This window comes from Corythoichthys intestinalis, chromosome 2 (genome assembly GCF_030265065.1).
Source record: "Corythoichthys intestinalis isolate RoL2023-P3 chromosome 2, ASM3026506v1, whole genome shotgun sequence".
NCBI classification, from domain to species: domain Eukaryota; kingdom Metazoa; phylum Chordata; class Actinopteri; order Syngnathiformes; family Syngnathidae; genus Corythoichthys; species Corythoichthys intestinalis.
The window spans coordinates 60,146,847-60,170,840 of record NC_080396.1 but is presented as its reverse complement, the minus strand read 5'-3'; the positions used below and the strand labels follow the sequence as shown (position 1 = coordinate 60,170,840).

At 39.5% G+C, this 23,994-nt stretch overlaps 1 protein-coding gene across 1 annotated transcript; it reads right to left on the bottom strand.

The window, feature by feature from the left end:
- Positions 1-110: 110 nt before the first annotated feature.
- On the bottom strand, positions 111-23,983 carry racgap1 (Rac GTPase activating protein 1). The gene is made up of 17 exons (XM_057829260.1): positions 23,835-23,983; positions 22,838-22,938; positions 19,967-20,169; positions 19,742-19,884; positions 18,743-18,812; positions 18,615-18,668; positions 18,381-18,449; positions 18,164-18,281; positions 17,746-17,888; positions 16,724-16,888; positions 15,829-15,924; positions 8,837-9,035; positions 8,476-8,581; positions 8,257-8,389; positions 3,845-3,968; positions 3,673-3,772; positions 111-821 (listed from the first exon to the last, which is right to left on the bottom strand). The coding sequence occupies exons 2-17, from the start codon at positions 22,920-22,922 to the stop codon at positions 749-751; spliced, it is 1,881 nt and encodes a 626-aa protein (XP_057685243.1). The 5' UTR covers positions 22,923-22,938; positions 23,835-23,983; the 3' UTR covers positions 111-748.
- Positions 23,984-23,994: the final 11 nt, after the last annotated feature.

Genomic DNA, 23,994 nt, shown 5'->3' with positions numbered 1-23,994 from the left:
TATTTAGTTGGACAATCCTTCATACGCAAGTTGCATAGTTAAGTTTTGTACTTCCCAGTCTGAAGTTAAGATGAACACACACTGAGAGCATCAAGCATAAATGTGAGAAATCGTATATTTTATTAAGTGAAAAAGTACATCAACACTGAACTGCAGTTAACCTAAAACAGGAAGGAGTACCTTCAATAATGAAATGTCTAAACATACTTTTCAACTTCTGAGTGACACATGAGTTGAAAAAGTGGTCTACAGAAATGATGGAAGGGGGGGGGGGGGGGGGGGATCACAAACTAGCCACATTAGGACTACTTCGACTAATCAGTATGTCCAACAGGAGCTGTATTTTACATATGAACCAGGTTGTTTTGGGTGACCTGATCAGATATGAATACAAATTTTGGTTATCTCAGATACAAAAGACCCAAAAGATATAATTAGAAACTGTTTGCAATCACAACTGAACCTGGTTTTTATTGGGGCAGAATGTGTGATGCAGCTCTTGCAATTCATACTGTGCAAATTGTTGCTATATTGTTGGGGCAGGTCGATGTGGGTCACTTTCCATACTTCAAACAAGTACATTTATCAAACAACGGGAGCAGAACACTGGCACTTGGTCTGATGTAAAAATAAAAATACAACAATAACAACAAGTGATTTTCAAACAGATAAAACAACCAATGTATATCTCCTAACGTGAGACATGAAAAACAATGAGTGTTGCATGTGCAGAATAAATTGATCTGGATTATTTCAGGAGTGGAGACTGAAAGAACTTCCCTTGAGGAAGTGCAGCTGCCGACTTGCTCTTGCTCCCGAATCTGGAGGGAAAAAAAGTAATGGATAAAAAAGGGTAAGTCCAAAGTAACCGTTTAATTGACTTTCAATTTAAGGTGAAGCTTTAAAAGAGGGCTTCCAAACAAAATGGGGGCAAGATGGTACCACCACCTGCTTAAAACCAACTCTGACTGAGACAATCCATTTTGAGTTGACAGTCACAGCCGAATTTACTCATGTGGCTTAGGTGACAATTCAGATGTTTTGCTCCCAAGTAGAAAAATGTGAAAATACGCACAAGACTGTATTGGAATCAGGTGTCTTTTAAATATGGAATCTATGAGGCTGTGTGGAATGCAAATTACAGCAAAAGCAGACCATACAATTGTTTATGTGAACGCAGCGTAAATGCAGATACTGCTAGTTGTTAAGCAGTCAATGCTTTTTCTTATTAGAATATTGTAGAATGAAATCGGTTCAGTCTTTGTGAGGTAAGTAACATATTACAGGTGTGACAATAATAAGGAAAATAATTGTCTCAGTGTTTACGCTACATTCAGCGGCCCACCAATTCTTCAAATGATTTTTTGGGGTTTTGTTTAATTGTTAATACGCCGCGTATGCGCTGACATTTTCAAACCCCGCAGATCTTTGTCAGACGAGCTGCTACTGGCTATAGCGGAAAGTCGTAGCTATGCGTCTGGGAGAACATCGGCTAACAGCGATAGCAACTGGAAAGCTGCAGGAAGTCTATAGCTGGACTCTTCACATCTCATTTCTGTGTGGTTGAAGTTAAAACGAAGTTCAATATACTGCATATTGATGGCCCACTAACATTGCATCACATATTGGTAGCTTTAATTGTGCCCACTCAGTGTCACTAAAGTGAGTAAACCAAATTGATAGCATTAGGTTAACGTTACTGCAACTGGCTACCAACCACTTCAGGGTGTACCCTGCCTCCTGCCTGTTGTTATCTGGGATAGGCTCCAGCACCCCCGCGACCCATGTGAAGATAAATGGTTCAGAAGATGAATTGATGAAAAAGGCTAACGATAATATGTACACGCTACTATGTAACTGCTGCCTACATTTTTCAGATTAGCCTATTCATGGACTTCATAATGATATTGACAGGTCAGATTCAACTTTCAATGCGCCACGCTTTCAAGTAGGGGGCCATCCCACAATCCGCTTCAGTTATTCACAGTGACACATGCAGCGATCCAATGCCGGATTTACGTTGAAAAAGTACAAAAGCTGTACCGCATACAAACAGGAAGGATTGTCTCAGGAGTAACTTCTTCGAGGATTGAAGGTAATAATTATATTTTTCATTTTCCACAAGTATTTTAAACATAAAAAGCTCTTTGTTGTAAGGCTGCTGCCACATTGTCTAACAGAATAGCATCATTCTTTATTTTACATATTTACGTAAAACAAAGGCTAACTGCCCGTTTTTTTTTTTTTATTGCTCTTTAAACGAATAATTGAGACTTTTACATTCATATCTATAAATAATTCGGGGATTTAAGCATTTAGTCACAAGAATTTTCAACGTAAAAAGCTCTTTGTTGTAAGGCTGCCACCACTTTGACTGACAGACTAGCATCGTACTTCGACATATTTATGTAAAACAAATGCTAACTGCCCGTTTTTCTGCTCTTTTTCAACAAAGAATTGAGACTGTTTTACGTCCATATCTAAAAAGAATTCAGGGAATCAAGCATTTATTCACAAGAATTTTCACCGGAAAAGCTCTGTTTACATAAGGCGGCCACCACATTGACTAACAGACTAGCATTGTACTTCGGCATATTTACGTAAAATAAATGCTAACTGCACTTTGTTTTTTTTTCTTTGCTTTTAACCAAGACGCGAGACTGTTTTACGTCCATATCTACAAAGAATTTAAGGATTTAAGCATTTATTCACAATAATTTTAAACGAAAAAAGCTCTTTATCTGTGATTCCACTCGGTCAGCTTTGACGGCCACACCAACAATGCAGGCCCCCTATTAATCGGCCCCGCGTCCCGTCAATATCATTATGAAGTCTGTGGCCTATTAAAGTATTTCGGTCAGAGGAGACACACCTCATTGAGATGACGCCAGTCAGGTTTAAGGAACTATTTCATGGACTCACACATTAACCACACTGACAGTTTTTTTTTTAATTAATCTTTTTTTTCTCTTCATTTTTTGCATATGTTTTAATTTCGTTTGATTAATAAAACTGTCTCTGCAGGTTTCAACAGGACGAATTTAAGACTTTTTAAAGACCATATTGAGTACAGTTTAAGACCCATTTCACATCAATAAAGGCAAAAAACAGACATAAAAAAAAAGACTAACTCAGAAAAAGCAGTTCCGCTTTGTAGTATGTTTCAAAAATTGAAACATACGCGAGATTGAAGTTTATGCATGTTCCAAATAAAAGTTACATCAATCGGTTTTTAAGACCTTTCAAAAACAGATTTAAGAACTTTTATGAGATTTTAGGAGAATTTGAGAAATCTTGAGGCCTTAAATTCAAACTATTGGATTTAAGACATTTTTACACATTTTAAGAACCCGCCTGCTACCCTGTAAAAGTTGGGGGGAAAAAAAGTTCCATAATCACCTTTGTATTTATCCTATTTCGAAAATAAATCAATTTAATAACCAAATAATTTAAAATGATTCTTGCTAATATTTGAGCATCTATCCACGTGGATTATTGCGTTTTCTATCAATAGCCATATTAGATATGCCTTGCTTGGAATGTAAATGGGAATCCAAAGTTAAAAAAAAAAAAAAAAAAAGAATTAGAATTCAGCACAGGATTAATGGCTGATCTTGTGAGTAGCTGCAGAGGACAACTTGAGATGTAATAGTCACCAGGCCAGGCACTTACCTGGGTGTCAGCGAGGACTTGAAGCGCTGCGACAGTGAGCTGGAGGACGGGGTTTTATTCAATTGCTGCTCCGGAGTCGTCAGGGGGCCGAGCAAAGTCACTGGGACAGAAACAACATTCAAGACTAGAACAGCTCTTCCTTGAGACTGATTGCGACTTTTCTGACACTCACCTCTTTCAGGAGTGTAGCAGTTTGAGTTCTGGAAAATCAGGTGATCCGAGCGCGGAATCTCATTTTCGGACTTCACGTACTGGGCCCAGTAACTCGCTGGCAGTTCCAGTAGACGCTCCACGACCTGAGAAGAGAGTACTGTGTACCACGGCCAAGAATTGTGGGCTTGAATTCTTCTAAAGCTAAATAAAGTAGACTATCGCTTGTCTTGAACTTGCAAGTTCTAATATTTTAAACTGTTTCATCCATAAAATGGGTAAAAATGGGAGTGTGCCCTGGTTGAAGTGTGTTATCCATGTAGTTTTTTTATTTGATTGCAATTAGTTTGGTAATTATAATTACTCTGAAAACTGTAGGTTCTGAAATTGACCAGGGTGTGGCGTCACACTACACATTGTTAGACTAGTAACTGCCTTGTTCATCCTCCCTTTCCCACTTAATAGTCTTGGGAGCGATGAGCACTGACAAAGCAGTCTGGAAGTTTTCCCCATTTTTTTTCTTTTAAATCTTCTGTGCATCCTTTCTGGAAGTCTGTACTGTGACAATGACCTCCAGCCTTGACGCAACATGAGAGTATGTTGGCGTCAAGTGATCGAATGTTTTCTTTACGTAGAAGTAACCAATAGCTAAGCATTTTGGAACCTGGAAATCCTGGCAAATCTTGAACTCTTGACTAAGATTTAGCTCCAAGCACGCACAACTCGGGGAAGGGCTAGTCAAGTGAGTGAATATTTTTGTATAATTGTGAATTAGCGAAGCCTGGTGTCATTGAAGAACAATTGTAGTTGCCTCCTCCGCGATGTGTCAGAATCATCACACACATTGCCAACACTTACCAGCTTCCCACCAACGGCCAATCAAAGCAAAGAGTTGAAATTTAAATATTTAATATTCAGATTACAACTCGTCTGCTGCATATTAATGAGAATTGGAGTTGCAGAAAGACCAGAAAAGTACCAACTAAAATGACATTCTGGGCACTTTCAACACAAATATTCATATAAAACTGCTAAACTGGCAACCAAGGTTATAGAAGCAAATTCTTTCTTTATCGTACCAGTACATGCCCTGTTAGACAGCCAACTAGAGCTTAGATCGGGCCTAAAAAAATCCAGACCAACCCGGCCTGCGGGTATAAAAAGCCCGACCCAATCCGATCAATTAACTTGATTTGCGGGCCCGAGCTACCCCCAAAAAACCTGAAATTTTATGTTTTATTTGTCGGCCCGAGCCCGAAAAAAACAGAAATTTTAGGTTTTAATTGTAGGCCCGAGCCCGAAAAAAACCTGAAATTTTATGTTTTATTTGTGAAGACTCAGAAGGAGGAAATGCAGGGATGTGATGTGTGGTTACGTTTTGTGTGATCACATTTGTGACGATGCCTGTGCATAATGATAGCAAATTAAAGCCGGTCTTTTGTAACGAACTCTCCCAGTTAAAGACCAAATGTGAAGTAATTTCATAACATGCCAAATAGGGTCACAATTAAAGTAATTAAACATTGTCCAACAAATAAAGCATGAAAAAATAATTTATACGTTGTATATTTGACAAAATAATCGCGTTTCCGAAATTCGAGCCTGAAAGGGGAGGAACCCAGAAGTGATACGTCACACCGAGAACAGCGATGGCAGCGCTCCATACGACCGCCATACAAAGCCCTTCAAACAATGATTCAAACAGCGATATAAGCGATAGATCGAGCGCAAGGGAGGAGATCCAAGTTTTTGAAGAGTTGGAGGAAGAAGAGGAGGTTGGAATTTTATGTTGGACCTAACATGTATTAGCCAGACGCTAATCAAGATGCAAACAGTGCGCCTAGACTACCTGACATGGAATGGAGACAAGACCCATCGAGATTACAAGATTGGTAGGATATAGGCTGTTATTATTTTTATGATTTGAAGATGCAGGCATTTGCACATAATTTTATGTTTTTGTCTTTCTGATGACATTGTTTAAAAAAAAATAATAATCAGACTTCATGTTCATTTTGGCAGATCCAGCAGCTCTCGTGCATATAAAATAATGATACAAAAACGTTGGGGGGAAAGAAGGAGATGAGTCATTGATGGCTTTCTCCACTTTATTGTGGCAACAATAAGAAAACAAAATAATAGCGGACTGCCGCCACATTCGACCGCGAAGTTTTGCTTCTCGCTCATCTCACCCCCTCGCCTCCTACTATTCACAGCTCTCCAGTCCCAGCGTCTCTTAAACGGATCGTGCATACTGTCTTGTTATGAGCTTTTTGTTGACAAAGGTATCGAACACACGACGTGCTGACAACTTTGTTTCTTTCCATTCACCATTAACACATGGAGCTAACAGTGCGAACACAGCTTGGGGTTCTCGGCAGGCTGTGCGGAGCGATAGATAGAGCTTGTAGAAGTGGCGTCTAATGGCGTGAGAAAACGTAGTTTTTTTCACACAAGCGAACAGATTACAAAGCACCACTTCAATGTTGTCCCGAGACTACATTTCCCATGATTCGCTGCGAGATTGACTCAATGGGTACGCTAAACCAACACGCTAGTTGTCAGCTGTCACCTGTCAGCGGCTCTCGTAAAACACAAACTAGAAGGCTATCATGCGATCACCGTGAAATAAATGCTGAACCGTCCAAAAGCAATGCAATGCTTGAAGCATGAAGGTGGAAATACATAATACAAATACAAATAAATGTGCACAAACTCACCTGTGGTGTGTGTCTCTTACGGCAACTTGACCGTGAATTACCGCGAAGCCGACCCGCTTATTTGCACATCCACACCCCTTTCTCGATTGACAGTGGATTAACCCTTTCGGACAAGATTGTAGATGACGCACAATTTAAACACGCTTAACCTAGCGAACACAACAACAACTATGATCGGGGATTGCCACAAGTTAGCTTTCGGCTAACGTCGCTAGCTTCTACTGTTCATTCCACAACAGTTGGCAGCTCTGCTTTGACAAAGTCCTCAGTCATCTATCCAAAAATCACACTTACTTTTTGGCAAATCCTTAATCATAAGCAGACCGGTTGAGGAAGCAGGCATCTTCGAAGAGTTTGCAGCAGAGAACACTACTCGATGATGGCGTGAAATTCATTCGCTTAGTGCGAACAAAAGATGTCCATTTACGTGCCCTGCTATCCTCCAGCCACTCATACAACTTTTCCTTAGATTGAAAACAATACATCGCCACACACCGCCGTGGCATCTTACCGAGAAGCAATGCAACAAAACTGTGTGTATGGCGGACTTTCCTCGCAGTTCTCGGTGTGACGTCAATTTCGAAGATTTCCAAAGATTGTCGAAGAAAAGCATTTTCGTTGTCAACGGCGTTGCTATGGGTTAAACAAAGAATCTGGAAGGGTTGCATTAAAAAAAAACGAAAATATGCTTATAATTGTTTAGCCATTGATATTATTCAAAAAACATGGTTGGCGAACCTTACTTCACATTTGGCCTTTAAACGAGACTAAGATGGATTTCCAATAAGCATTTATACATTTTACATTTGTGTGTCTGTTCTATCAGGCAGATAGTGGATTTGACATTTACTTTAATCTCTTCGAGTTGGCAGAAAAAAAACCTCAAGTTTTCTCAATGTTTAAATAGTCTACATATTTTTATGATCATTAGAAATGCATTTACACAACAAAATAATGATGGAAAAGTTTGTTAAATATATTTCTTGTTTGAGCAAACCGCCACATTCGTTTACATTCAGCGAAGCAGACACAGGTTTCCGTATAGCAGCTTCAACAATCAATTTGAAGCCTTTCCATACCCCACTCCTACCGCAGTACGTTTATCTTTTCAATTCCCTGTCTTTAGTTTGTTTTTCCACTTCTTTCGGCTTCATCCTGCTAACAGGATGCAGACTTGCGGAGGGCGCCAGGACAGGAGGGGAAGATTAAAAAGAGGGCGGGGCCACAGTGTTTACATGCGCAGGCATGCACAGCGCCTTCTCCGTTTCATCCAAATTATTTATTTTATAACAAGTATTCCTTAGTTTAATATCCATACATCGTTTTAGTATAAATATATTAATATATATTTATTGAAAAAAAGTTGGCCAGAGAGTAGTCCGTGCAGACACGAACGAAAATATTTTACATTTTGGGCCCGACCCGGGTTGGGTCGGATTCGGGCTCAAGCTATAAGCCAGGGGTGGGCAAACTATTCCACAAAAGGCCGCAGTGGGTGCGGGTTTTTGTCCATACCTATCATGAGGACAGCCTTTCACCAATCTGGTTTCTTACAAGTGCAATCAGTTGATTGCAGTCAGGTGCTCCTTGTTTCCACTGAAACCTCATTGGTTATACTGTGTGTGCTGAATCAGTTGGAACAAAGACCAGGACCCACTGCGGCCCTCGAGAACCGGTTTGCCCACACCTGCTCTAAGCTCTACAGCAAACATACCTTTGGTTGCCGTTTTGTATCCTGTAGAATGGTCATGGGGTCTGGGGTAGGAACGGCATGACCCACAATTGTGGGACCAAAGACCCGAGCCAGGTTACTGACGTCCATCTTTGTGTCCAAACTCTTAGCCACTCTGAAAATAAAGTCACACAGTGAGCACTGTTCTTAAAACAGTGAAATAAATCAAAATATATACTGTATCAGATGACAACTGCTGACCTCTGAAGATGCAGGATCAGGAAGGCCAGAGTATCTCTGTTAGCATGTGGCAGCAGACCCACAGTTTGGTACATTAAGGCGATGCTGTTGTCATCATCTGAAGCCTCTGAAACAACAAGAAAAGCCATGTTCAACTCAAACTTATTACTATAGCACTTTAACAATTGTTACAGCTGTACCAAAGCACTCCACTGAAATTGTACTAATGAAGTAGTAAACAATTGTTTTTCCAGATTGAATTAAATATGGAGGATTTTAAGGGCATTTTAAGTGCCCACTCCATTTTTCTTGTCTAACAATTTGACAGCTCTCTGGTTGCTACAAAATGTCAGTTTCAAGATTCCACTAGCTAACTCGCTACCGGCTGCTTCCATGAATTGACGATTCAGGTGGAAGGTGAGCAGAGGTTCCTTCAGGTTGCGCAGGAACTGCTTGAGAAGGCCAGTGATGGCGTGAATGTCTTCCACTTTGCTCAACACAGGAACAGTTTTTCCACGGAGAAACTTCTCCTTCAGCTCCTTTACTGTGCGTTCAGCACCAGACAGTCGGTACAGTCCAGCCTGAGAGAGTGAAAAAAATTTTTTGTCTTAGGTTTACAGTACAGTGATACCTCGCTACTTCGCGCTTCAAACCTTTCATTTTTCAATTAAAAAAAAAAAAAAAAAAAAACATTATTTTACAGAGATGTCCCAATACAATCAAGTAGTCTCTCACTCTCGCGCTTGCCGCTTTTCTTGGTCTGGCACTGCACTGCAGTTGCTTATTAAAGTTAACGATGATTGACAGACGTTAAGGTTTGATATTGCCAGAGACGCTTGGAAGCCGAAACTTCAAAGCGCTGCATGCGTCAATCATCGTTTAACCGTTAAACAGTTGCTGTGGCAACTTAATGTTTGTAAGTGAGCAGCTTTAGCGGATTTGAGTGGACTCACTCAATTAAGCACTTTATAAAGACAAACATTTTTCTACGTTATTCTTGTTTAAACATTCAGTGGGACAGTAACATTCTAAAAACTTATGATAATTATCACATTTGAAATGCTTAAAAACTATTTATTAATACTGTATATATATTTATATGAATATATACACACACACACATATACAGTGGGGCAAATAAGTATTTAGTCAACCACTAATTGTGCAAGTTCTCCCACTTGAAAATATTAGAGAGTCCTGTAATTGTCAAGATGGTTAAACCTCAACCATGAGACAGAATGTGGGGAAAAAAAAAAAAAAAAAAAAAATCACATTGTTTGATTTTTAAATAATTTGCAAATCATGGTAAAAAAAAAAGTATTTGGTCAATACCAAAAGTTCATCTCAATACTTTGTTATGTACCCTTTGTTGGCAATAACGGAGGCCAAACATTTTCTGTAACTTCACAAGCTTTTCACACACTGTTGCTGGTATTTTGACCCATTAGTCCATACAGATCTCCTCTAGATTAGTGATGTTTTGGGGCTGTCGTTGGGCAACATGGACTTTCAACTCCCTTCGCAGATTTTCTATGGGGTTGAGACCTGGAGACTGGCTAGGCCACTCCAGGACCTTGAAATGCTTCTTACGAAGCCACTCCTTTGTTGCCCTGGCTGTGTGTCCACGTCACTCTTCAATGCCCTTGCTGATGGAAGGAGATTTTCACTCAAAATCTCTCGATACACGGCCCCATTCATTCTTTCCTTTACACAGATCAGTCGTCCAGGTCCCTTTGCAGAAAAACAGCCCCAAAGCATGATGTTTCCACCCCCATGCTTCACCGTGGGTATACTGCAGTTCAGCGTTCTTTTTCCTCCAAACAAGAGAACCTGTGTTTCTACCAAAAAGTTCTATTTTGGTTTCATCTGACCATAACACATTCTCCCAGTCCTCTTCTGGATCATCCAAATGCTCTCTAGCGAACCGCAGACGGGCCTGGATGTGTACTGGCTTCAGCAGGGGCACATGTCTGGCAGTGCAGGATTTGAGTCCCTGGCGGCGCATTGTGTTACTGATAGTAGCCTTTGTTACTGTGGTTCCAGCTCTCTGTAGGTCATTCACTAGGTCCCCCCGTGTGGTTCTGGGATTTTTGCTCACCGTTCTTGTTATCATTTTGACGCCATGGGGCGAGGAGGGAGTTCAAAGTCCGTGTTGCCCAACGATTGCCCCAAAACATCACTGCTCTAGAGGAGATCTGCATGGAGGAATGGGCCAAAATACCAGCAACAGTGTGTGAAAAGCTTGTGAAGAGTTACAGAAAACGTTTGGCCTCCGTTATTGCCAAAAAAGCGTACATAACAAAGTAGTGAGATGAACTTTTGGTATGGACCAAATACTTATTTTCCACCATGATTTGCAAATACATTCTTTAAAAATCAAACAATGTGATTTTCTGTTTGTTTGTTTTTTTTCCCCCCACATTGTCACTCATGGTTGAGGTTTACCAATGTTGACAATTATAGGCCTCTCTAATATTTTCAAGTGTGAGAACTTCCACAATTAGTGGTTGAGTAAATACTTACAGTATTTGCCCCACTGTACACAAGTTTTTTTGTAATTATACTTTGGGGTGGGGTTGGGGGGTGGGGGGAGTAGGGCTGTCCCAAACGACTATTTTTGTCCCGATTAGTCAGCAGACTATTTTTACAATCAGTCGACTAATGTTATAATTTTTTTTTTCTTTACAAATTTAGCAATGAAATTTTTGATGACACTTATTAATTCACAAAAAACATTTTGGAACACTTGATTTCTTCAAGAAAGTACAAATAAACACGTAAATTAACAATAATAAATCACAAATAAACAATGAGGTCAAATGCTGATAGCATTAACTAATGCAAAAGAATGGAATGTAAGCAGATTGAGAACACTGACTTCACCTTTCCAACATGATTCAAAACAATTCTTAAAATAAAAAAAATCTAGCATTAATATTATAGTATACTACTACTGTATATATATATAATGGTATTATAATAATTATTCATTGCCAATCAGGTTTTTCATGAAGGGTGTCATTTTAAAGCTATTCTTGGTGTAGAATCTGAATTCTGAAGTATGTGGGATTAACTCCAGAAATTGTTATTTATATGACAAACATGACGTGCTTTTATTTTTAAATGTTCACTGGAAATATGTTAACTAAACCACTAACCGTAAGTTTTACACTCAGCAAAAAAAGCACTTCGTCATTGCATGTGTGTGTTGTCGTTAAGAATATTTTTTTCCTTTATTTTTTCGTTTACAAATGCTGTTAACCAGCGGTTTTTCATGTTTGAAGTGTCACCTTTTAACTGCAAGTAGGCGTTTTGGAGAAGACTGCCAATGTTTTATAGCAGGCTAAAGTAGATTGTCTCCCCCCCCCCCCCTAGCCTCATTGTAGCAATGCTAATTTTTACAGTGTTGAATATAGATGTGTTTCCTTACTATGTATTAGGGCTGGGCGATATGGCCTTAAGTACATATCACGATAAATTGAGCAGATTTACCTCGATAACGATGAATGATGATAAATTCGCCCAAGCAGACTGTTATATAATTTGAAAATTTGAATCAATGCATGGAATACAAATTAACCGTTTCTCATTAAATTTATTTAACCAGCTTTCAATTTCACAATTGCACTTGCAGTCTAAACATTAAGTATTAAAAAAAATCTTGTTAACAGCAAGAATTCTAGACACAAGCAGATTAAATCTGTATTGCTCTGATGCCAATGAAACATTTAAGGTTTTATGATGGCAGAATAAAGCAAACACATACAGAAAAATAGCTGTGGCCATTAAACTGTCATATTATATATAGGCTTCACTGTTGGATTATACTTTAAGCTGAGTGCTTTACCATCATGAAAGCTTTCAGAGAAATCACACAGAGATGCCAAATAACGCGACATGATGATTGCTACATGAAGTCCGTGCCCAGTCCACTCATTCATTTCAGCCGTTTCGACAACGTTAGAGCCGCTGTCCGACTCTTTCACGTTCATTTGTAGCAGTTGTTAGCCGCTAGCGTTAGCCTGTGGCTTGGCTACCAGAAGAAAGCGCTGAAAGCATCCTCTCCTGATATCGTGAGAACCAGGGAGGACAGCGGGTGAAAGCCCGTCTGGAACCTGCCAAGAGTTTACTTAATGTTGGGTGAAAGTTTGGCGAAGCTAACTCAAGCCCAACTCCATCCCGTTTACTTGTAGCGTTAGCCGCTAGCGTTAGCCTACCGGGCTTCTGTTTGATTGGCTTCCTGAAAACCACGTGACTCAATACATAAGCACACTGTCTGCTTTCTTAAAGGGGAATGAACATAGCCGAACAACACGGCGTCAAAGCGCGATAAAAAGATTATATTTTCTTGTTTTATTAAATTACTGAATTTAACGACAGGGTCAAATTTACGTCGGTCATCGTGAAGAATTTCGGTGACGGTAAATTTTCGGTTTACCGCCCTGCTTTACTATGTATGTCTGAACTTTAATTCTACAGTGTGTTGATGACCAATAAACATCTGTGAAAATAACTGGAGTCTCATATGCCATCAACAGGCATGCAGAAATGTATCCATGCACGCATGCACTCTGCGATAAAACGCAGCCGTGAAAATTACCACCCTCATTTTTATTTCCCGTGCGATAAATGGACTTATTGCATATCGCAACAGGCTTGGCAACCTCAATAAAAGTGTCGTTACTTAGATAAAGTTACAATCTGCCAGCCTGTTGTCTCCTGTAGTCTTCCAAAATTACAACTGAGTGACGGCGCTTTAAGTGTTCATTCACGGCCGACGTGCAGCCAAGCTTGGCATTAAAGAGACAGAACACAACAGTGTACCCTCCTTAGTTTTGTTAAAATAAGTCAATGTTTTGGCCACACTGGTGCGCTTTTTTGGCTTTGTGCCACTTTCCCCTTATTGCATACAGAGCGTCTGCAATTCTCAAATTTCCACGCATATATTTTTTTAACCCTTCATTAACCATTGACGGGATGTTGTGCTTGTCGACGCATTTACGTCATCGATGACATCGAATATGTCGACTAGTCGGGACAGCTCTACAAAAAAAAAAAAAAAAAGAAGTGAAAAACATGTCTTGTATGCATCTACTTGCAATGCTAAATCTGAATACATTTAACACTTATCACACTTATCACGGCGGGTTCTTGTCCCCATTAACCACGAAAAACAAGGAATCACTGTAATTGGAACACAGCAAGGCAAATTGAAGATGTAAGGGAGTTCCCCAAAAAATCTATTATTAGATGAATCGTGAATTTACAATATGTGACGATTCAATTACGATTCATAAAGGTTCAAACACGGTGATTTTCTCTAATAACTTTATGACAGCTGCTCGCAGCGGAATGAAATTCAAGACACGTCTGCCGCCCAGACACCTTAAACGGACGCATGCACAACGTTATGATGGATGCTGCCGGTTACTGAGCGAGAGATTTACTTCTTTTCAAAAGACTGGAAAATAAATTTGTGTATGAGACAGGCAGGTACCCAGCGGTCGCACGTATGTGCACAAGTTATTATTTAGAGCGGTGAGAGGAAGAGAGATACCAGCAGTAGTTTCAAGTCATGTCAATTGAAAAACGTCCTGAGTGTGTTGCTAAGACCCGTGTGCGTCTATAGACCATACCCACCGACGTCACAAAATCACGTGCTCGCTGTATTGTTCCGCCCCCTTGTCCGTCATTTTGTGTCTGTATTATCAATGGTCTCAATTGATCGAGCAATTTATAATGCATTTCATGGAAGACCCGGTGCTTTCGGATGCCGTAAACTCACTTGATGCGTTGCATAAAAGGCGTTATGTGGAAAAGCTTCAGTTTATCCATTCGCCAGATCCATATTTGATGCCTAAATCGATGTTTTTCGACCCGCTGTCTCCGCCGTATTTGCCTGACATCTGCTAGCTACCCTGATATGTACAACTATCTTGTCCACACAAAATCAGCCTATTCTCACGAAAGTTTGAAAAACTTTAAGAGCTTGGAGGCTTATAAATACTTCGTTGCTGGTTGGGTGAAACAGGTCCTCGTCCACGAAAATTCCGCAGGAATCTGTCTTGTGCTTGGAAAGGTGAGTTACGAAATTTTCAATTCAAAATCTTTTGTTCTTGCTAACATCCACTGTCAAGTCTAATGTATTTCATGTCATTTGTCAACGGAGCTAGGGCTTTTAATGTTTATATGTTTAGCGATAGCACTCTCACTACATACATACATGTATGTTGTCGGCGATTAGCCTAGCAATGATCTTAATTGTGGTTGTCAGCACAAAACCCTCTAAATATATATTAAATGCATCTTACCAGATATAAAATGACTACTACATAATCTGTGGTAATCGTTTGGAGCCCAGTTTTCTCGTCGAATTGCAGCAGCCCATCTCGCTCTCTCCTCTCCAGGTCTCTCGGAATCCGGTAGAACTTCAAGTCTCTCCGTCTATCTTCTCTGTTATTGCAACCGACCGCCACACACGCCTTCACCATTTTGATTATTAATGTTAACGAGCAGAAAAACACGCCGTAAATAGGAGGAATGTACGTAGCCGTAACAGGTAAACACGATGTGTTGACGGACAATTGGGCGGCACCAGTCAGGAGAGCGGAGTTGTGACGTCACGTGGGTAGGGTCTGTAAGAGGTGACTACACGAACCCTCTTGTACTGTTTAGCCTTTATTGTTGTTGTTTTTGAGATGTTAACAGTTAGCGCCGAGCGCTAAGCTAATTAGCTAAATCGCTAACGTGTATTTCATATGCAGAACGTGTAAAACCGTGATTAAGTACAGCGGTAACACTGCAAACATGCGAAATAGTACAGAAATCTGAAAATAAAATATATTGGTTAAAAGAAGTCTTATTTCTAAAGACACTTTGTTTCCAGAAAATGTGGAATTCATTCCACCTGTGTAAATTTGATTGCATTGTTGAGAGAACTAAGTACTGCCCTTAAAATAGTTAATGTTTTTGCACTTTCTTGTAAAAAAAAAAAATAATATAAATAAATAAATTAAAAAAAAGCAGCTTAAGGGCAGCTTTTTGTTGTAAGGGCATGTTTCCATCGTTCCTGTTGAATCATTAGAATATTTTAAATAAATAATGGACATACGTTTGGCTACTTTATTAATTAGTAATGTACAATGCATCGATAATCGTGATAACATTGATCATCGTCAATACCGTTATCATCGTTTAATAATCGAATCGTAGCACCCTGAATCGTAATCAAATCGAATCGTGGAGTGCCTAAGATGGCACACCCCTAATGAGTATAGTACCTAATAGATGGTTTCAGAAAAGTGGTCAGACACAAGCAACAGGGATGTAACCCACGTGTGCAGATTAACATTAGAAAAGGAAATGACCCCATACCTCGTTCATTCCTCGTTGTTCAATTTCACCGATGCAGTGGACAACAAGAAGGGGAATTTTTGGTGAAACGTCTGGGACGTAGTCTGCAAGCACACCCTGGACAAAACAAAGACATTTAAATGCTTCGTTTCAACCAAGGACCTGCAATTATCACTGTAAGATTTGACCATTGACCAAAATAAATATGCAATGGTTTGAGAGCGCTTAACTTAAATTTAAAAAAAAAAAAAAAAAAAAACGTATTGGCCCGAATATAAGACTGTGTTTTTTGCATTGAAATAAGACTGGAAAAGAGGGGGTCGTCTTATATTCGCGGTCTAGACATTATACCCATTCACGACGCTAGATGGCGCCAGATATCATTGAAGCGATGTTCTGTAATGACAGATCTCAGCTACTCTCCCCATTCACGGCGCTAGATATCATTGAAGCGATGTTCTGTCATGACAGATCTCGGCTACGCTCAAGTATAACCAGTTTGCATTATTTTATTGCAATGTTTTTCCTTATTCAGATTTGTTTCAAGACTACAGTTACAGTTAAAACTTCTCTTTGATGGTTAATGCACTTATTGCCATTTTGTTGTTTTATCATAATAGATTGGTTTATTTACATTTCAAAAACCAGAAGCCATTCATTTACGAATGTGATTGCACTTTAGTTTACATATTTAAATGTTAAGATATTAAGATTTGAATGAGGCAAAATTTTTCTCTCAGGCTTTTTCTTTCAAATATATTGTTATAATCATTTGTTTCGGATGTACTGTAATTATTTTCTGTATAAAAATTAATTTGGTGTTCAAAAGTCTTTTTTCAAACTTGAGTCTTGAAAAAGAGGGGGTCGTCTTATAATCAGGGCCGTCTTATATTCGGGCCAATACGGTATGTCTCACCTCCCCAATTTTCACAGGTGTACTTCCAAGGTTGGGTATGCATGGCAGAGGGCATCGGTCCCGACACTCTGGGTGAGAAACCACTCGGCAGTCACAGCACCTCAGTGCTACCTTGCCAAACTTGATTCTCTTCCCACAAGGCACGCAGGACTCTGGTTTTATGACCTGCAAAAGCCATAAAATGATGCGAGTAAGGTGAAAACTGACACTGAGTTCAATAAGATTCTTCTGTCAATTAAAGCAAAAAACATAGGTGGGTAGAGTAGACAAAAAATTTACTCAAGTATGTTTTTTTCAAAATAATATTACTCAAGTAAAAGTAGTCGTCAGAAAAAAATGTACTCATGCACCGTATTTTTCTGACTATAAATCGCAGTGTTTTTCATAGTTTGACTGTGTGTGCGACTTATACTCTGGAGCGACTTATGTGTGAAACTTAACACATTATTATATCATTTCACATGTTATTTTGGTGTTTGGGGGTGACACTGATGGTTTGGTAAACTTGTTAGCATGTTCTATATGCTATAGTTATCTGAATAACTCTTAATAGCCATGTTACGTTAACATACCGGCCACGTTCACATTTCGTTGTTCATGCATCATGTAACATTATCATACTGTACACTTATTCAGCATGTTGTTATCTATTGTATTTTTATTTTAAATTTCTTTTCAAGATGACATATCTGTTGTATGTGCTGGATTTTATCAAGTAAATTTCCCCCAAATATGAGACTTATACTCCGGTGCGGCTTATATGTTTATTTTTCCTCTTCACTGCGCGTTTTTGGGCTGGTGCGACTTATACTCAGGTGCGACTTTGGTGAAAAGGGTTCTCAAGTAATGAGTAACATTGTAAGTAAATGCTTATATTTTTGTTGTATTATTTTTTTCCTGAGGATCATATCTCCGGTTTTCTGTGGTCAGTCGGTAACAAATAAAAACTGGGAGAGAAAACCAAAGGAAGGGAAATAAAGTCTAATAGTTTAAAAAATGTTGATCGATCCAAGAATTCTTACCGTTTTGGAGACAAACTCATGCTGACGAACACCTTTGGTTTTCTGCGGCGTGCATGGCTCATTTTTTTTCTCGGCCACCGGGTCGACGGGCTGTTTGAAAACATCCTCAGACGTGACAGATTCGGAGTCCCACTCCATAGCAGCTATGATGGACAAATATAATGAGCCCTGATATATTCAAAACTCAACCGAATAAGGTAACAGAGTGGTGCATGCGTTCAATAACGAGTTAAAAAATGTGTAAAGAGGATGGCGATATGATGAAATGAATTCAAATCATAAGTAATACGAAGCATGCACACTTGTAATGAACTATAACCATTATGTAAATTTGAGCATACAGCAGTAGTTAATGGAATACGTCTGTATTTATGGATTTATAGAGAAGGAAGGCCACAGTGAAACTGTCTCTATATACCAGTTCTTCTCTTGCTACGGGTCCAATATGGAATCGTCTCAATGGTAGAAACTGCCTCAACGGGTCCGCCATCGGCTGGAACAGTCACGGTGGTGGTGGTCACGAGGCTCTCATTGGTCTGTCAGGCAAACAAGATGAAATTTATTACACTCGAACTACATGAGTTACAATTTAGATGCAGAGACGAATGATCATTCAAACATGTAAAAAGTTTTACCCGCTCCTGTATCATGCCTGTTGGTCGAGTTCTTTTAGAAGGGCCGTCCACATGATGTCTAGATGAGCGCTGAAATACAAGAAAAATATATCTTTTATGATTTTGTCATTCACTCCCCTTCAGTTTAGTTTATCCTCACAAGGGTCACGTAGTGCTGGAGCCTATCCCAGCTAATTATGGGCAAAGATGACAAATACTTCCGGTGGAGGCCCCACACCCAAGTGCCTCACATACCCGCTTTTGTCGCCTCCTGAGTCGGACTGGCCTCACAGTGGTCGAGTCCCAATCCTATTACAGGTCAATTGTACATGACTTAATGACAAAAAGGTGTGCTTAGCATGCACGTTAAGTGGAAAACTTACAAGGGAGTCATCGGTTTTGTCATAGCTGATATCTGACAAGATGGAACCAGACTCGTCTATGGTGGTCAGTCTAGAAAAAGTAAAATTATTTTCGTAAAAAGGCAAAACATCAAAAACAGTAATGGAATGGAAAATTTTGGCATAATAGTGAATTCAAGTTTAGACCGGTTTCTAAGCAAATTTTAGAAAAACTTAGTTTAGCTTAGTTTAGTGGTTTTATCATTTCTCATAATGGCCTAGAAACATTTCAATGTGGTTATAGAGTAAATCACAGTACTCAGACCGTCCTTTAAGATTTTAAATGATCTTAGACTAAATTATGATTCTAATTTCTAAGAAGACTACCTGCTCATTATAATTCTTTATTTGCATAACTACGACTTCGTAAAATAATACGCCTACCATATTTTTCGGACTAAAAAGAGGCACCACCAATGAATTACCGGTAGTCTATTTTTGGCGTGTGCACCAAATTAGCACATGAGTGCGTCAATATACTGCACTTATTGTTTTTAATTTATTAAATTCTTATTTATTGTTGTTTTTTTTTTTTAAATAAATGTATAGGTTTAATTAACATTAACAAAATATATGGAAAAATACAGTAATTATTTTATTCAACATACAAAAAAAATGAAACATTTGCTAAATTCTTTATATTGATGAAAATTTTTGAAATTATTATTGAAATATTGGAAAAAATGACTGGGAATTATTTTAAGAGGGTGACGATATGTAATATGGAAACATTGCAAAATACATAAAACTTACTTTCAAGATATTTGCTTACAAAGAAAATGAAGAGCCAAATCACAGTCTTTAGTGACTTTTACTTAAAAACAGGATTGTATCTGTTGACCTGATATGTAAATGTTGAAAAAGGTGCAATTTTGTGCCAAATGCCAACTGCGTTCAAGTGAAAACACTTTTCAACTCAGCCCCAGGCATCTAGAGGTTCTCACATACAAACAAATGACAAGATGTTTTACTGTGTACTACCTTCGGCTTGTATTCAGAGTGGCCGCTCCCTGGCTGTTTGTGTTGAGGAAGGCCAGAGCAGAGCGCTGCTCTGCACTAAGCTGGATGCTGTTTGAAGAGCCCTCGCTAATTAGAAGATCCCTTATTAACTGGATCTGACGGTCCTGCAAAAAACAGATTGTGAAATAAATGCCATTCATACAAGACCATGATAGTAGACATTGATAACAAATGTTCAATACGAACCAGATTTTCACAGTCAGCTTCTGCTTTCTGCCTGCGCCGAATCTCTATATCCACTTGATTGCGGGCATGCTTCAGTTTGACCTCCAAGGAACTTCTCTCTGTCTCAGTTTTGGTGAGAATCTCCTTGCAGGATTCCAGATTTCCTTCCGCCATCAGCCACTTGCGCCGGCAGTCTTCAAAGTTTTGAGCCATGCGAATGAAACCTGGCAGAGAGATGCGCAGTTTTTGGAACTTCAAAGAGTTGCCTTTGTGCGAAGCGTCCTGTGCACTCCCTGTATTCTGGGTTGTTCTGTAACCCTTGTTGAACTAATTGCATGAAAGCATTTCGCCATTATCATCATCTGGCAGTGAAAATCAGTGTTTGTTATTGCACGTCAGTGAATCAGCAGGCCTTCGATTGTTTGATTTCACTGAACATGTAACACAAAACAGTAACTTCAAGCAGTTTTTGAATGGAAAAAAAATACACTTCAAAGGCTAATCATTTTGTTCAGTTAACAGTATCTTTCTTCTATAGGTATGTCATTCAACAACAAATTTACAATGTAATATACCTAGACACATTTGCTTTGTTTTTGTCTTTAGTTTTATTTTATAGGTGTTTTTGACCCTTAAATCAGAGAAACACTGATTTCAAACAGTTTTTAAATACAGTGTTGTGGCAGATTAGGTTTTTGTGTGCTTTGTACATTATTTGAACTGTTTTAAATAGAGATCGACCGATATGGTTTTTTCAGGACCGATACAGATTATTACCGATAATTGGCACCTAATTTGATGAAAAGTGGATTTCGTAAACTGTTGCCTTGATTTGTACTCTCCACACTTTATTCCTGTTGCGTCATTCTTATAGCGCAACACAAGCCCACTACAAAAACTCCACAATATCCGGGGGAATTGTAACCTTTTTAACATTTTTTTTAAAACCCGAAAATGGAGCACTGTATCTTACCAAACACCTCCAGGACTATTTTTTTTACCCGCGTTTAGAGCACTCAAAGCCTGCTACAAGACTCCAAAACCTCCCGCGGAAAACTTTTACCCAGAAATGGAGTACCACCAAACACCACCGAGGCGATATTAAGCGGTACCTCTCTCCATTTTTACCTGCTTTGACAGCACCCAAAGCCAGCTACAAACCTTCAACATCTTAAAGGGAATTTGTACTTTTTTATCCGCACAAATAAAGTGTCATATCTCCGCTACATGCTTGTTAGTGGACTGCCACGACATCCAGGATGTGTGCCAAATTTGAGTGACTGCATAAGGACAGTAATTACTGTAAACAGATTTAAATCCCGTACTTTACAGTATATGCGAAGTATACAATATATATTTACATTATACAAATATATTTTATACAAAATAATATTTACTTCCTTTTTGGGGGGGGGGGGGTAATCCTACGTTACGGTTACCTTTTCTCAGGGGGTTTTAGTCCCCGTAAAACAACTCATCGGCTCTAAATCCACCATATCCAAATACCATCGCCATCCCCTCACCATCTACAATTCTACTGTTTCTTCCCCCTGCCCCCACCCCAAGTTAAGAGCCTTGGTGTCATCCTGGACAGTACACTCTCTTTTCATTCACACATCAATAATAATACCTGGATTGCCCACGTTCACCTACACACCATCAACCGCCTTCGCCCCACCCTCCTTTCTGCTGCCATCCTGGTTCATAGTCTTGTCACTTCCCCCCTGGATTACTGCAACTTCCTCCTCTTTGGCCTCAGTCAAAAGACCCTCCATAAACTGCAACTGGTCCAGAACTCAGCCGCTCGCATTATAACCCGTACCCCATTCATCCACCACATCACTCCAGTTCTCCGCCAGCTCCATTGACTCCCGGTCCACTTCCGCATCCAGTTCAAAGTTCTCCTCACATTCAAGGCCATCCACAACCTACCCCTCCCTAACTGTCCGACCTCCTCCATACTACAGTTCCCTCCCTTGCCCTTAGGTCCTCCACCTCCATACACTTGCCCCCCCCCCCCCCCAAACCCCCCGCTCACCTCAGCACCGTGGTGCTTTGGAATTCACTACCACCCGACCTCAGGAACACGGACTCACTCCCCCCTTTTTCAATCCAAACTCAAAACTCACCTGTTCAGACTCACATATCCATAATAATCCCTGATTTCTTTGTGTTTTACTGGTCTGCTAATTATTTTCATACATTAGTATTTTCATTGTTTTGAACGTTCTATACTTAATAATTTTTACAGTTTTTAGTCTTTAATTTGTCGAATTATTTTTTTAAATGATTGTAAGGCGACCTTGAGTGCCAGAAAGGCGCCTTCAAATAAAATGTATTACTATTATAATTAATATTAATGTTGAGCTGTGGTTGCGGGTTTAGGCCAGCGGTCTGCAACCCTGGTCCTCGAGAGCCGCTATCCAGCTTGTTTTCCATGTCTCCCTCCTTTAACGAATCTGAATCAAATGATCAGCTCATCAGCAAGCTCTGCAGGAGACTGATAACGATCCTGAGTATACCACAGTATACCTTGAAACGGGTAATCGGCACATGTCTAATGCCAAATGTTATGAAAACATTTTACAAAGGTTGAAAAGTGTTGCTTTAAGCTATGTTAACGTTGCTTGTAAATTCAGCCCTCCCTCAATGTTACATGTATACATTTTTGTTTAATCCAATACAGATCTCGTTCATATCACCCAACCTATGAGTCATCAAAAAGGCAACAAACTATCAGTCATGCTTGCTAAAAGTTACAGGTGCTAAAATAGTGAAAGGAGCCCAAAACACTCAAAGATTCTCTGGAACTGAGAAATAAAAAAACTGAACATCATGACCTGTCTTGTAAACACTGCCATAGTGAAGCTCAAGAAGAAAAGCGCAACTCACTTGGTTCCACACCCTCGTTGAGAAGTTCAACTTGCGACCGCATCTTCTCGTATAAACTCTGGAGGTTCAGCACGGCGTTCTCCATGGTGTTTTTTGTCAAACTTGAAAAAGAGAAAGAGTTTTACCTTTCATTACACTGACAAGCTTGAGAGAAACGGTCCAGAGGTAGAAATGGCACGCAATTAGTAATTTAAATATGTTCTGAGACGAGTATAGATCACAAAACAAAAGTTTATGACAAACTTCAAATTCTTCTTAAATAACCTATTTGCTCAATATAACTATGTTCATTTTTTAATAACCTGAGATAACAAGACAGGGAAAAAACGATGTTTAAATGATGGTCATTATGCACTGGAACCTGCAACCACACATTGCTACTGCTTGAGAGCCGACCCCCCCCCGGCTTTGTAGGCTACAAGTTCAGGTGACCAAAGTGGCTGAGGGCATCGTGAAGAAAATTATTAGACTGGCAGACTGCATCTGTTAAAGATGAAATACTTTAGCTCTATAAAACTCTGCAAGTAGTTATACTTTCAAATAATTTCAGGAAAGGAAAGGTCGGCAGGTTACTCAGTAGTCATTTGAGCCTGAGGGTACCATGTTGATCTCCCCTATTTTCTGTTAACGTCTTCTTGTGGGCTCTTTTAACTGATGCCCTTTTGTGACATTTAAATAACGCAAAAGGTCAAGCGAAGCGGAGGTAGACATTTAAGATTACACAGTCTGCTGTTCCACATGTCTTCTTCAAATCGAGTTTCATCTTTTACTTTAACTACATCATGAATAAACCGAAATTAAAATGTCACAGAGAAAACTAGCTTTCTTTGAATGCAGTCAAACAAAAATGTTCTATGTGCATTTTCTGAAAGTAACAGTTATTTTATTAAATCAGCGTGTTTTCGGCCCCATTCAGTAAAGATAACGGCAGTTCCGCTCGTAAGTTTATGAGTCGAAGCTGAGCTACTCGAACCTTCACATTGCAAGTAATACTTACCAACGGTTTTCAGAGTAAGCTCACGAATTTCCGACAGCAAACTTGAATTCCGCTCGTGTGATATCCTTCTCTTTTTTTTAACAACTACCAGCAGCGACCGACCACCTCGCAGTTCCGTCTTTACCGCAACGGTCGGGCGCGTGTATGTTTAAAATTTCGC